This window comes from Mycteria americana, chromosome 5 (genome assembly GCF_035582795.1).
Source record: "Mycteria americana isolate JAX WOST 10 ecotype Jacksonville Zoo and Gardens chromosome 5, USCA_MyAme_1.0, whole genome shotgun sequence".
In the NCBI taxonomy this organism is placed as follows: domain Eukaryota; kingdom Metazoa; phylum Chordata; class Aves; order Ciconiiformes; family Ciconiidae; genus Mycteria; species Mycteria americana.
The window spans coordinates 44,620,366-44,636,186 of NC_134369.1; the positions used below are offsets into that span (position 1 = coordinate 44,620,366).

Sequence of the window (15,821 nt, forward strand, 5' to 3'; positions counted from 1 at the left end):
CAATATGTAATGGATACACTTTAAAATGCTAGGGGATTGTAAAGGAAGGATATGGGGCAGGAAAGAGAAAATTAATCAGAAGGCAAGTTCCAAATGGTGATGTGTTCAGACAGTGTGTGGAAAATATAACACAGTCTCGATGGAAGAATGAAAGGACCTAAAGGGTTTCGGGGAGGTTTTGTGGTTTTGGGGGGTTTTTTGCTTTTTGCAGTGCTCTTATGGAGACTACTTTGAAGCAATGCCTACCAGGCCAAAACTGTGAATTTCCTTTTTGTTTCTGGTAGATTATAAATGAAATGACCATACAAAGCACAGTGCTAACTGATAGCAATCATAATGGGAATACAGATAGTCTTTACAGTGCTATATATTTTGTTTAGTCCCACAACTAAAGCTAAAGTTTCTCTCAGAAATACAGGTACAACTCCAGTTTAAGCAAACATTTGATAATGTATCTGGAGGCAGAGTAAGGACAAAGAAGGATCATCTTTAAGTCTGCAAAAAGGAAAGTTAAAGGAGTCTAAGTTGCTAGAAAATTTAATATGCTCTTATTTTTTTTCATGAAATAAGCATTGCTGTTTATAGTAGGCATCACTACAGCTATAGAAAAGATGAGACAATGCAAAGAGAAGTAAAATAATTTAGAATCAGAAGGCTGATATAGAAAAAATAAAAGACTGACTAAGTACCTAAAACTTCTAAAAGAATAATATTATGCTGACATGTCTGGTCAGTCAGTGTACTAACTGAAGTTAGAATAAAAAAAAAGTACAGCAGTTGGTCTATTACCAACTTTAGTTGCAGTGTAAAGCAGAAGTCTTGAAGAAGGCTTTTGTCTTAAGTTGTTAGCATCTATGTCCTTGAATACCTTCAGAGAAAAGAGAAGGACTTAGAAAATACTGGCTCTACAGCAGTCACCGTTTGTAATTATGAGCTATTGCCTGAATCTATTAGCAATGAAGCCACCTGTTTGCCCAGTATAAATAGCTTAGAATTTCCTGAAAGGAAATTACATGAAGCATTAATAAGGAATGATATTACATTTTTAGGTCAATATGACTATCATTACTTGGCATTTATCTTTTCTTACTGATATCATGTTTGGCAGCCAGTATCATAGAAGACTACGGAATTGTTGCTCTGTATTTTGTTTTCATTGGTGTTAAATTAGCCTGTTCAGTAATGGCAGTCATCCATTCTGCTTGTTTTAGTGGATCCTTGGTATTTTATTTTTCTTATCGTGCGTTGTAGAGAGAGCAATATGTAAAGATACACTTGTGCTGTGATGGTTCCAGAGCTATTAGGCCATCAGGGTCTTCGGGTGTGAATGTTTTTGTACACACTTTAAAAGGGTGCAGAATGAACTTCACCTCTTCTCTCTGCTATGGATATGCCTGGCTTTGGCACTAAGACAGGAAAGGAAGGGAAGGTTCCTACAGCCCTGTGCCCTCTTCTCCATGCTCTAGCTTTCTCTGGTCATGTGGCAAAGACAGCCTAGACCTAAGAAGAAACCTCAGCTTGCAGTAGATGCCTACGTTTGGTTATACTCAGACTCGATTGCTGGCTTTGTGCTCCTGGCATAGAGAGTTTAATGAAATATTAGTTTTATGATTTCTCACCCTTTTTTGTAGTCACTGCTGCATTTGAAACATAACTGCCTATTACTCACTTTGTACTTTTAAACTATATAATTTAAATGTAGAAGCTGAATTTTCAAGTACCTATTCCAGCATCTAACATGGATATCTGGGTTACTACAATACTTCCCTATGGTTAGCAATAACTTTGATATCTCAGAAGTGTTTGCAAATGTTGACTTTTTAATGTTGTGTTTACCTCATTTCAGTTTCAAATAAGATAAACAACATGTTCAGATAAATCTCTCATATCTTCCTAATTCCTGAGTAATATTTAGTTCTTATCCCCACATTTCAAAACATTTACATTATGTGTAGCCCCTTTTTCTATAGTGTTTTTCACTAAATTCTGCATGCTGTCATCAGCATGTTAAAAAAACCTTCTACAGGGACTTGGGATATATTTGAATAAATGATTCATTTCCAGAGTTCTTGGACATTTAAATAGATTTTTTTAAAAAAACGATTCTTTTATCCTTCAAATTTGAGTCAGTGAAAATTACATACCAATTTTATTTACTATATGCAAGGCAAATTTGAAATTAACACTGGTGTATGAAATGCAAAACATATTTAAATAGTTGATGTCAAATGGTATGATCAGGGGTGTATTAGAAATGAATGTGCAGACCTTGCAACATAACTGTTTTTTATTCAGTTATAGGTGCCCAGCGCAGGAGAAGTCCCAGTGCCCTTGCCATTGAAGTATTTGAATCACATTTGGGAAGTCATATTTTACAGGTAAAAAAATGGCTTTTCCAAGAAAAATCAAAATAACTAGCTAGTCATATTTCTGCCAATAATTTGAATAGTATTGTTGTCAACACTTATATTAATGAGATTTTTTTTTTTTTTAAAGCTTATATTTCCTTCTTTTTAGAAAGCCCTTGATTGGGAGAATGTTAATGAGAGGGAGGGCAAGTATTATTTAGATGAATCACAATATTTTGTTGTTTAGACTGTGCATTAGGTGTTTACTCACAGAATGCCTTTATGTATTTGTGTGTATGTGTACACAAAACAGTATTTTGTGTTGGTGATTTGATTTGCCTTATGTGTCACGTATAGATTTAGGGTTTTTTTTCCCCTGCTGTGGTTTATGAGCACTGCTTTCCGCCCTGATATCCCAGTTGTCAGAATTATATATCACAAATTTGCAACAATCTGCACAGAAAAAAAAAATGAACAGCAGCATGCCTCTTAGGGTCTCCTTAGCTATGAGATAAAAACTAATCTGGTATTTGTCAAAGAATTTAGTCACACTGTACAAGTTGTTATATTCCAGGAAGATTAAACTGAAAAACAATGACCTGATGGAAACATTCTTATGCATGCTTTGTTTTGTCAGGGTTACTACAACCTTTCCTAGGTTGCAGTAATCAAACGTGGAGCAGAAGCAGTTAAGAACAAAATGTGATGTGTTTTGTCAGCAAGGCAAAAACCTAGCACTACAGAAATAAAAACCATGTAGTCTTTTCTAAGCGCGGCACTGAATAACTGCTCTTATTTAGCAATGTACACAGCTTCTCAATGCAAATATATTGCTTGGTGTATTATCTTTTGAGAGGTACGAAAGAGGTAAATTAGGATATTATCATGAGAAATATTCCACTTAATTTGAAATGATTGAGAGCTATCTCTCTGTACTAACTCAGCTGTGGCATTCAAAAGCACTATGGATAATGTCAGATATTTCACATCTTTATAAAGTAACTAAATGCAGAATAGCAACAAAGATAATTTTAGGAAAACATGAAATTAACTAGTAGAAAGAATTTCTCATTGGAACAAAAATCATGAATGAAGTGATTTACTGAGTTGTACACCCTTGACAGAGGTCTAGGTCAAGTTTTTGATTGTGTAAGCAAATATTTGTGTTATAGTTACAGTATCAAAGATATCTACACCAGTAGCTACAGTATCTACAGCATATTAGACAGAAACACTGTTATGCTGTCTCATGAGTGCAGAAAAAATGAATAAATAGCAGTTTTGTGATATTTCAGTTTACGTAATTTGTCAATGTGTTGTTTTGAGTATGTAAACATGTACTGTATATACTAAAGGTATGTTTTTTACAATATGTATTATAACAAATATCTAGATAAAACCTCATTAAGCCTGATCTATATACACTCCTTAAGTATTAGGTACTCGTAGGTATGACATACATTAGGTATGACTCTTTATGAATGAAAATGAAAAAACCTAGGATGGCAACTTTGAAAACTACTTGACATTTGAGTTTTTCACTTATTGCATATTAAAACAATTAGGATTGTATTACTTATTTAAGCTTGATTCCCCTTTTTTTATTTTTTGTACTTATATGTGATAAATTAAGGTGTTTTCAGGATATAACTTTATCATAGTACCAGTGAAAAAATTGTATTGCACTTGTACCTGTAACTGAGGATTTTCAGTCAAAATTACCATCAGCATCGTATTGAATATCTGTTGAGGTGTGGCCTTTTCAGAGAGGGTGGTGCTTTTACCACATTACTCTCATTAATCTCTCAATTGATAATAGAAAGTTCCGCTCTGACATTTAAAAGACAATAGACTGTTGATGATGAATAAAGGACAAAATGAATTAATAATGGTGGCAAGTTTATCATGATATGTTAAAATCTTGTCTTATTTTAGCAGAGTAATCAACACTTGGAAGGAAAGTCTAGGTCATGCATTCAAATCCACCACTTTTAACAGATCTGAACGAACTTCAGAGTACTGCCTTGTGGTCTTATAGGTATAAAGATAATCTCCAGAAGACAAAATTATTTTTAAAACAACAATCAGACAGAATCTGTGGTGGGATACAGTTCTAACAATTTCTCATTTAGTCTGCTGCTCCTAGAAATTATTTTCAAAGCAGTATTGTGATAAGTATTGTTTGCAAGTGAAGTAAACAACCTTGATTATACCTTGGGAATGCCTGTGTTTGATTTCAGAGTCTGCTATGTGAGGAAGTTGAATTATTAGTTTGTTTAATCCCTTTTGCTATTAATATTTTGAAGACTGGGTTAAGTGTAAGCTCAGAAATTAAGGAGCCTCTCTAATCCTTCTAATATTTTGATACTTCAAAATTTATTGACAGACACATGAGAAGCATAATACAGTATGTTTAAAAAAAGTGGAGATAGTTTATTTATAGTGATGTAAAAACAGAACTGGAGGGTCATCTTGTGATATTTTACATCTTGATTCTATAAGCAAGTGGTGTCAGTTGGTCATCTCAAAAAATTTCCAAGCCACAGCCAATTGCTGTATATCATGCTGAAGAGATTCCCACAGTAGGTCTGAAGCCAAAGACACTATCCACTGTCTGCTTGTGGAAAAAAAGACACCACACAACAGGAATGTCCAAATGCTATTATATCAGAATATTCACATCTGGGGAAAAGATCTTTTAAATGTTTTCCAAGTGAAATCACCTGAATGATGAAAAGTAGAAATGCTTGTAATAGAGGAGAAAAATAGATAATGGCAATACTTTAATTAATTTTTGACAAGATTTTTGATTTGGCAAATTATCTTCTACATTCTTCTTCTGAAAAGTGATGTTAGTGAAGTCTATGAGAATAGACTTCAGTAAAGACATCTTCAGTTTTATATTTCTGTATATATGTTTTATATTTATTACATAAATCCAGTAAAAAAATATTACTTATGGTACCTGCTATTCAAAAATTTGGCTGAAACTGGTTGTAAACATTAGGAAGAAGTTTATATTTTTTTCAGGGCCCCTGGATTTTTTCTGTAACTTCATTGCTATTGAGAAGGTGTGGAAAAGGGTCAGTAACCCCATATTCTTCATATAATCAGAAATGATCAGGAAATGTAGAACTAAATATAGAGAAAAGGGAAAGTTAGTGAATATATTTGCATATGCAAATTAGCTTAATTGATACTGCTTGCCTCTACAGGGATTTTTCATTACAAACTGGAGTGCTACATTGTTCAGCTCATATTGAGTAATTTAGTAACTAATGAGACCAGTTTGCACTAATTTGCATATGATAAATGAGCTTAATTGCAGTAAATAACTTGGAGGCATAATTACTTAATTTTCCTGTGTTGCATGGCTTTTAAGTTCACGTATGAACAACTCAAGATAATTTTGCATATTTAAATGAGTTGCTTTTAAAATTCTTGAACAAAAAAGAACACACCTTACAATTTGAACTGTAAAACAATTAAAAGTAAAATGTACAGTATTTTCAAATAAAATGTATTATTTTAAAAAATACATATTTCTTCCTTTAAAAATACCAGTGCCTTCTTAAAGAATAAATATTTGGAATTAAACACAATGGAATAGTTTTAAAGTCAGAATAGGATAGAAAGATGGTATTAGTAATAATAATAGAACTGTGTATCTGAACTGTAGTGAGTGGTACACATTTTGTATTCCTGCATACAAGAGTGATAACTTTCATAATTGCATTCTTTGCTTCAGCAGTGCCTATTCAACTGTTAAGAAACTGTAACACTTTCATATAACATTATATTACCGCACACAATAACTTAGACACTAGTTGTCTTAAATTGTCTATACTGTCCTACCTCTACGTAATTTTGTGTGAAGAAATCCTTAAATCGGAGAGATACTGAAGTGTCAACGCAAGAAAGATGTCTCTTTTTTTCTCTTTCTTTTTTTTTTTGGTAGGCTTGGTCAATGGTAAGCACTGTCATGAATAACCATTATGATGGAGATTTCTACCATGTTTCAAAAAAACCCCAAACAAACAAAACAAAACAAAACAAAAAAGCGCAAACCAAACCCAAATTCAAAGTAGATGAAAGATCCCATTTCATTTCTGCTATGTCCCTAAAGTTATTGCCCATTACATACTTTTGATAGAATTGATAGAATTGAACTACAGGGAAAAAAGCTCAAACACCCAACCACCCAAAACTCAAACATACAAAAACATACCAAACATGCCAAAGCTCAAACACCCAATCTCATGAACAATTCAGTCCCACAGCCAGTTTTGTTGTGCACCTGTGATTTACAAGTGGATGACAATCACTGAATTCTCCATCTGTGCCATAAAAGGGCCCACCCACATTCCTAGAAACTTTTCCTAAGTCTTGTTGAACATTATCTTGGAAATTTTGAGAGACTCGCATTTCCCTTTTACTTTATATTGTACCTTTTTCTCCCATTAAGAAAGTATTTTGTGATGAACAAAGGTCTTTGTTGAATCTCATATTGCAATTACGAAGGGAAAAAAATCAGGTTCCTATTAAGATCAAAGAAAAGACAGTCTCAGCACAAACATTCTGACCCTATAGGCTGTATTCTTCATCATCATTGAGTCAAGAGCCACAAGATACAAACCACTTAGCTTGGATGGAGTGGTTCACAATTGAGAGAGGATACCTGTAGTGGATGTGCAGTTGTATCCAAGATGACCCAGCAAAGTCATCTGTAGTATGCACAAGGCTGTAAGCCCCTGTTTACTTCCTAGCAGCCTCTGTATCAGCACAGACTTGATCATGTAATGTAGTCCTAGAATGGGAGCGAAATTTGAACTACTCCGAAGCTGTATATGGCTCAAATGCTGCAATTTGGTATTACTCCATGCAGTGGTCCCAGGCTTTCCATGAATGAAAGGCAATCTGATATTTTGTAAACGTATTTCACATCCTTTTCACTCCACTGGAAGCCTCAGCTTGTGGATGGAACTTCATGGAGATTTAATTGTGTCTTTACCTCCATCCTATAGAGAAGCTGCAGGTTATTTGACCCATTGATGTTATTTCAGCTTTTCTGTATTTAAAGTTAACAAACAAACAAGCCACCCACAGCCTATGGACATAAGAAGCCTGATGAATTGCTAGCATTGTGAACAACTGAAAGATGTCCTTCATTCTCATAGTTTTATGTTCTTTTTTTAAAATTACTTTTATTTTATTAATGCATCCAGCACTGTAATAATGGGAGTAACATGAAAGTGTACCAATATATCCTGTATGTCAACACAGTATATTACTGTTCTTCAGAGTGGGTCCCTTATTAATTGTGAGGTAAATGTGCAGGATGAATGCAACATCTCTGGTTTCTAGTGAATCATTCCAGGTGATGCCACTACCATATAGAGTAGCTTAGACTATATCTGGGTCACCAGGTTATTTTCTGGAGCATGTCAGATAAGCTTAAGTTTCCTCAGGAAAAAGGAAAATTAATAACAGTCTCTTCACTCCAAGTGAGCACTCTAACAGTTAGTCTTCTGTTTGGAGGTAGCTACTACCCCATCCACCTGCACTCCTAAACTAAAAGAAAGCTGTGTCTATAATTGTGTTGTAGAAGCTGATCCTGTCCCAGTTTCTGAGCTGTGTAATAGCTGCAAATAACAGATTGAATCATACATGTGATACTCTCAGAAGTACTCATGGTCACATGAATGATCAACTGAATGCTAACAAATATTCTTATTGTCTCAATAGTTACAAAACAAAACAAAAGGCTTTTTCCCATATTCAACCAGAAAAATTTGAAGTTGTTATTGGGAAAATGTTTCCACATTCTCCTCAAGTTAATGCAGTTTTATCATCCAGTTTATAAATGAGTGTTATCAAATACAGAAGGTGTAGAAACAAATATCCAATTTGAAGGAAACTTTCATATCAGAAGTTTTTCTCTGTTTTCCAAATGGGTCTTGTCCTCCATTTCAGTTATTATTTTTGAAACACTGTTGGCACTCTGTAGGACAATGGTATTCTATTAAGCTTGGCATAGACAAAAAGTGGAAAGAATTCACTATACATTTTCACTACAATATTAGGCATGTTTGGAAGATGTTGCTATTTACCTATAATAACTAGATTAGAATGTAACAAGACAAAGACACTATTGATTTTTTCTAAAAATGTCTTGCTGGAGAGCATGCAGGTAGGGTTTTCCATACATTGTAAATATGCATGTTCAGCATGCAACCAGTTCAGATTGTGCAAAACCTGTGAATCTTTTTTGTTAAGGCAAAGTAGAGATTAGCGAACAGAGAAAGTTATTTACATTTTTGCAGTAATGAACAATTGTGGATGAAGGTACAAGAGTTGCACACAATTAACAGTGTCGTGGAGAAACAGAAGTTTCTCCTGTAGTGAAAACAAGTACTAATACTTTGCCTTGTAAGCACACTGTTTGGAATTAAAATCAGCCAAACAGTATGGCTAATCATAATTGAACAAGGGATAATCATAATTGAACAAGAAAATACATATTTCTAAAATCTGTCTTCTCCAACAAATGTTTGAGTATTGTAAAACTTTGGAGTGTTTCAATTAGATATAAGCAGTAGAAAAACAAGTACAAGTTGAAATTAAGTTTTGAGGTAGTTCTGTTGCTGGCTAGGCTATAGCTGAGCAGAAGTCTTGTTTCTTCCAAAATTTGAATTATTACAGGGAGCCCCATCTGACAAGAAAATGAAAAAAGTGGGAAAATAGACAGGAAAGTGTTGGGAGTGCTATAAAATATTAGGGAGAAGATTTAGATTTTCATTTGCTATTTTCAGTCGCTCTGAGTATTACATAATGAGGTTATCTCTGTATAACACTAGTCAACACAGAAATAGTGACACGAGACTAAAGGTGGGGAAGCAGCAGATGGTAGTGCTGATGGAGGATTTTTCCAGGCTGTAAAAGGTGTTAGCAGAAAAGACTTCTACTGGCTTGGAGATTTGTGAAGGGCAGTTGCTAATGATGATGTCAGTGGTACACTTTGTGAGGACGAAGAAGACCGTTTAGCTTCTTGCAGTCTGTATTGGGTTAAAAGGGTAGACTACCAGCTGATCTCTGTTAGCATGTGTCAAAGGCAGGCAAAAAGAGGAAAATGTGAAAAAGCTGACAAAACTTAGGATATGTTGGAGAGCATAGATCTGTGCTGTCTGAAAGTAAGATTTTTGGGATGAAGTAGAGGTTAAGTTATGCATCAGTAGCCAAAAATAAAGTGGAAGTTAAGAGAAGAATTAAGAGGAAATAGTTGTTACAGATCAAACCATGCAACAACGTGATCCTAAACTTTCTCTTGGCAGTGAAGACCTGTACATAATGCAACGAGACAGAGTGAGTACATAACAAGTCAGAACTGAAGGTTTGGAGACCGTATAAACCTCTATGAGGGAATGATTTCTATAAGGCACACATGTAGTCTACTTTGTATACTTAAATTTTGAATCTGAACCTTCTCATTGTCATGCACAGCCTATTTTTATCAGTTTTTTTCCGGAGATTAAGTGGCATCCAGAGCATTCAGGTACAAAACCAAAGGGAGCACCAATTGCTCTCACCAAAGTGCAGTCCAGAAATTGAACACAATAAGGGAGAAAAATAGACACTTACTTAATCTACATCTCTGTCCAAAACCAAAAGCATTCAGTATGCAACCATGTTTTATCTAGAAAAGCTGACAGTTGTATAAAGTTCAAATTAGTCATTCAGAAACAGTGAGATAACAGTAATAAATTGGATGCTGTAATGCCTTAGTATAAACTGAACAAAAATGATGGATTTATGATGTAAGAGATGGTAGTATATACACAGAGGGGAGTACAACCTTCTAAAAAACCCCCAATTTCTAAGTGGACAGAACCAAATAAAATAATCTGGATTATTTTAGGAACATTAAATTAGGAACAAAATCTTAAAAAAAAATTGAACCAGGCAGGAGAATGTCAGGATACTAAGTGTTATGTTGAGAAAAAGATAAAAAGACACACAATCTACTTGGAAACAGTAATTTGGGGTGACATGAAATGTCCAGTTATTAACTGCTCAAACACCTCACCCAAACACAATTTAAAGACAGGAAAACAGTGTAAATGCTGATATGTTGTGAAAAGAGCCATAGGAATCTGGTAAGAAAAGATTAGTATCTTGCTTTGCAGTGTGCCTTTCCAGGGATAAGGCATCTCCAGTAGCAGTTTCCTCTTTATGATTTAAGGATAGATGCTATTTCATCTTTCTGCAGCTAAACATATAATCTACATAGGAATCTGTTCAGGGTTGATCACCAGTCTCTCCTCAAGTACTTTGTAGATTGATAGTCTTCTCAGAAGATCATCCTCTTGTGATAAAAGGGTAAACTCTTATACCCGATGTTAATTTATTTAGAACTTTATAAATCTAGTTGTGCATTTCATACTAGTGTAAGTGATTCAGAGTAATGATAAGTATTTGAAGCTGAAAGGACGCAGAAAAACCTCTCTCATAGAAATGTTAATGTTGTGGGCCTCTAGTCACTGTTGGATGCTCTTTTGCACTTTAAACGTGTAAATGCCACTGAATGCTATGATATGGCTCTGGTTTTACACCGGTTTAAATTATAGCAGGGGTTAGCCTGATACACTGCACGTGTCAAAAAAGGGCTAGGAACAAAGGCTAGATCGCAATCAGAAAAGGTTAAAGGAGTTGCACAGACAGCACTGTTACAAGGGACATCTCGGGTCCATTAGCTGGAACACGTAGCAAGAGGATTTCCTGGGTTCAGGAGACTCAAAAGGTGCTGATTTGCATACTCCAATTTGTCCCAGTCACAGGAAGTGTGTCACATTGACTCCATAAGGGCAGGGCTTTCAATCTGGAGTTATGGCAAAGGTACAGCATCCTAGTAGTTGCTGCCCAAGGGGTTATATGCTAAAAGAAGACTGGGGGAGGGGTGGGAAACAGCAAATTGTTTTGCAATCGGAGCCTGAAGCGGTACACTTAAACCTGTATTTTATATGGCAACTACATATAAAAGCATGCAGTTTCATTTAATAAAGAAATATTTGATCTGAAGCAGGACACAGCATACTGTAGTGTGTCATTTAATTCCTGAGAAAGTATTTGAAGAAAATGACATATCTCAGCACTGTTTGTTGACCATTTTGTTGTCACCTGCTGAGTGTTGTCATTTCCATAGCCAGTGGGCTGTATTGACTCAAACAGAGGGAATAGGTCATTAAAAGAAATGGAGGACTTTCTGCAGCCTGTAGATGCTGAAGGAGCAATTTTTCTTCTGATACCTCAACAAAACTCTATTTAATGGAGTCTACATTCAGCTATGATTTGGGCTTTAGCCCTATTTTACTCTGAAGTAAGGTGGCTTGAAAAGTATAGACAGCATAAACTAATGTGTGGGTTCACCAGAAGGAATTATACCTTCTATGGTGTTTGTAAAGATATAGGCGAGGACAATGAGTGTCCTGGTTTCAGAATGCCTTGTTTCTTTTTTTTCAATCACAGCATTCATCAAGAAAGGGAAAGGGTGTTGATTTTATATAAATAAATAAAAATGGGGAAAAGTATATTTTATGGGCATGCTGTGCAAGTTAACAGTGATATTTTTCTTCACTTTCTTGAAAACCTTGATGACAGTTTCAAAGATGACTATATTCCTCATTTCAGGTCTTAGGAAAACAAAAAGCACTAGAAATAGTCTTTAAACATCCTTTGTACTCCTCTGCAATAGAAGCGAAGGGCAGCACTATGTACCCTCTTTTTCCACAGGAGCTGGCAAAGGGTCTGGCAAAGCTGGTTGGAGTCTGCATACAGAGAACCCTTAAATGGAGCATGGACAGTTGAGATTCATGTGCATGCTGTTGTTTAAGGCTGCTTTTAATTCTGAGTTATTTCATCATATCAGTTATATGCTAGTCACTTTTTCATACTTTTTTTTTGCAACTGTGAGGTCTAAATAAATATAAAAATTAAATATTGACATGGAAGCTGTGTGTTCAACCTTCCCCACTGCTGGAGCCCCAGATGCAGTTCTGTATCCCCTGGATTTTTCTTGGAAAGTGCAAGCACCTTTACACAGACTTTAAAGCACATAACATTTAAGGGAGTACAAATATTGTTGAAATAAATAAGTCAGGCTTGTAGAGCATACTCTCTGTTCTGAAGTATATTATCTCAAAAGTTGATTAAAAGTGGTTGTTTCCATTAGTTGCTGCTAAAATGTCACTGTATTAGAATTTCTACCTGTACAGAAAATAAAAAAGGGAATATGGAAACAAATGATAACATTTCCAGAAGTGAGGTAGTTGTGTGTAATTACATTGTGTCACATTTTCTTTGGGGGACATTTAATAAGGTCACATAAGATGCAAATTGATGCTGAATTCTATTCATTAGTTATGCCCGGCACTTAGCCAATGGATTGTTTTCTTCTTTCATATTTTTTCCATTTTAAGGAGAATACTATTTAGATGTACCATTTTGCATTATTGTAAGACTATACCTCTTTGACAGTGTCTGATTGAATTCAGGTTTGATTTAATGAATTGCAAATTCTTTGCTACATGTTATAGATAGTGATTTAAAGTGTGTATCATTGGCTTGCTTTGCACTTAGTTTTTGTTATTCAGTTCTTCCCTTCAATTGTATCTTCTGCTCAACATAAAGATTAAAATCTTTATGACTTCATTCATGTTTTTTCTAGCACAGTGGTGGTGGATTATCTGCCTTTAATGCACACTTTAAGGAGAAGAAAAATCTGTGATAGGTGTGTGTGTCTTTAGAGTTCAGAAGTCCTACTCACATTTCAAGAGAGGCCTACAGGAGAGAACAGGAATTGCTTCTCCCAATCACCATTATGGAGGACACCTTCTTTGCTATAGAAGCTGTCTCCTAGCCCATTGATAAAACCACTTTGTTGTTTGCTTTCAAAAAAATAACATTAGATGAAAGGGGTTTTTTTCTTTATTTTTCCCCCCTCCTCTTACTGTATGTAGTTTAGGAAGTGGGAAGAAGGAGGCGCAAACAGTATGGGACTGGTCAGCTTTCTTCAGGCTATCAGCAAATGCTTCATAGTCCACAGTATGAAAAGCAGTGTTAGTTTTATTGAAAATTAATGAAACTAAGCCAGAGTTTGAGTGGAGGCTTAATATGTAACGGACCTGTAGAGACTCTCAGATTTTCTCTGTACAGTCTCAAAGAAGGTCACTTATGGGTGAGATTTAAATTGAAAGACTGTACACAGTGTTTCAGTATTCAAAGCAACCAATATTTTACACAAAAATGTATTTCTGTTGTGGTTTAGAATTTCCAGGTTTATTTATATGAAGTATTGTGTCAACAGACAATTCTGGAAATAAAAACCCCTCTGCTAACTCTGAGAATGAAAAGTTCAGACTTTAAATAATCTCATTGAAGGACTGTCTTGCTAAGTTTGGTGTGTCTCTTTTTGGGTTTGGGGGGGGGTGTTTGGTTTGGTTTGGTTGTTGTTATTGGTTTGGGGTTTTTTAATTTTTATGTTTACATGTCTGAAACAGTAATGATCAAGATGGGTTTTTCATCCTTTACAAATTATGTAGTCAAGCAAAATCAAAGACAGAATATGATCCTCCTTTTGAAGAAAAAGGCCTAGATATTATTCTAAACATAAATAATAGTTATCAAAATGTATATTAGAAGGTAGGAAACAATTCAAATTTTCAAGGATACAATGTGGCATTGGTCTATCAAAAACCAAAAAAATACTTGGTTTTGTTTATTATAAACCCAAGCTTATAGTCCTGAAAGTGAAAGTCATTTTCCATGTTTTTATGTGTCTAATTTCTTGCAAGTAGCCATTTTTATGTGTTGCAGTTGGCACACAGAAATAGTTATTTTCAATTGAACACCTAGTTGTAGGCTCCTAAAACTATGCCTGTGAAAGATCAAACCTGTCCAGCAGAAGGTACTACACCTTCCCATAGAAAGGCCTGCTCTTGTCACTGGTGTTGGCATTGAGGGCATTGTAGGGATTCTTATTTGTGTCTACTTAGGCCCCCGCACATTTGCATTTTAGGATGCAGTAGTCCACATTGGGTTGGGCATATGCTGTGGGAGAGGAAGGGTGTTGTTTCATGTCTAGTCCTTGCACATTTAGGTGACTGACTTATTACTGCCCCCCACATTTCCAGTGTTTGCCAATGGCTAATTAGCAGCCTTTGGCATTCATTCTACAAAAGTTTCCCCAAATCCCAAACAGATTATTCCTGATGAGGGTATGAATTATCGACACATAGGAGGCTTGGCAGGAAGTGACTGTAGCTGCTATTGCTGTATTTAGGAGCGTGTATACCATTAAGCCTTGCTCTAGAATGACATTCAGTGACCTCCCTCATGGAGAGACTGTGATTTTCGGAGACTCCGAATGTAAATGGAAAGTGGCCTTTCCCATTTCTTACCTGAGGAAATGGTTAACATTTCTTAATTTATGGGTATAATCAAGCTTTGCTCCCAAGTATTAAGGTATTGTGGCATTCTCAAGTCAAAGGGAAAAAACTCATACTTTTTCAAAGCAACTAGGGAAGGACAGTCACAACAGCAGAGCACAGCATTTTAGTTAAAGAGCATTTTATTTTCTTTAGTGTTAAGAATGTGCCTGTCAAGGGTGACACATGCAAATTTCTAAGTAGGTGTCAATGATATATTGGCAAATTTTTACTTTTTTTTTTTTTTAACCATATAAAGCATTTTAATGTGGTGTGTTTTCCTCTTTATAAAAGTGTCTTTGTGGTGTCATCCAAATCTTACACTTGCAATTCCTGGCAGTATACCTAGCAGTAACAAATTCTTTAGGATTAAAAAGTAATGGATGGTATCAGCAGAGCTCCCCAGCCACTAGAAAGGGAATGAACATTTACACATTTTACAGATTCGCTGCACCTGCAAGATTTCATCATCTGTGCCTAAATCACCAGGAACAGTAGAAATACTGGAATTAGACGTGTAGTGGCATATGAAAGCATTAAAGGATGCATACTACGCTCAGATAGTACTCCTTAATAGAGAGGAACCACTCACTAATCCAAGAAACATGACTACAGGGCAGCAGCAGGCTGACCCGCAGCAGACAGACAATCGGGTTTATAAGCAAAGCCAGCAGTAGAGCCAGAAAAGAAAAGCTGACATCCAGATGCTGGTGATACAGGCGTCCTACCCAGACTTGGGCATATGGGTCCTGCATCTGTCAGTGTTACACCAGCAGTTGGCTCCCAACCTTGAGCAGATTCTGTATTCCCAGTGAGTTAGAGATCCCAGCCAGCACAGTCACTGAATGGATAAGCCAAGTCTTCTGAAGCAGTGCTGTTATGTTTCAAAGGCCAATTTAGGTCGAAAGATGTCCTGTGAGACTCTGTGAGGGCTCTTCCCGTTCATGACAAGATTGTGATGCATAAGGTTTTTTCTGCTTATGCAGGCATATAA

The 15,821-nt window shown here is 35.7% G+C and overlaps 1 protein-coding gene across 4 annotated transcripts in view; it reads left to right on the forward strand.

Moving 5' to 3' along the window:
- Positions 1-15,821, forward strand: part of NPAS3 (neuronal PAS domain protein 3) — a 629,144-nt gene that overhangs the window by 312,200 nt on the left and 301,123 nt on the right. For all 4 annotated transcript variants that reach the window (XM_075503122.1, XM_075503124.1, XM_075503123.1 and 1 more), the window contains one exon: positions 2,296-2,378. In XM_075503122.1, coding sequence (XP_075359237.1) covers positions 2,296-2,378 — 83 coding nt within the window. The remainder of the gene's footprint in view (positions 1-2,295; positions 2,379-15,821) is intronic.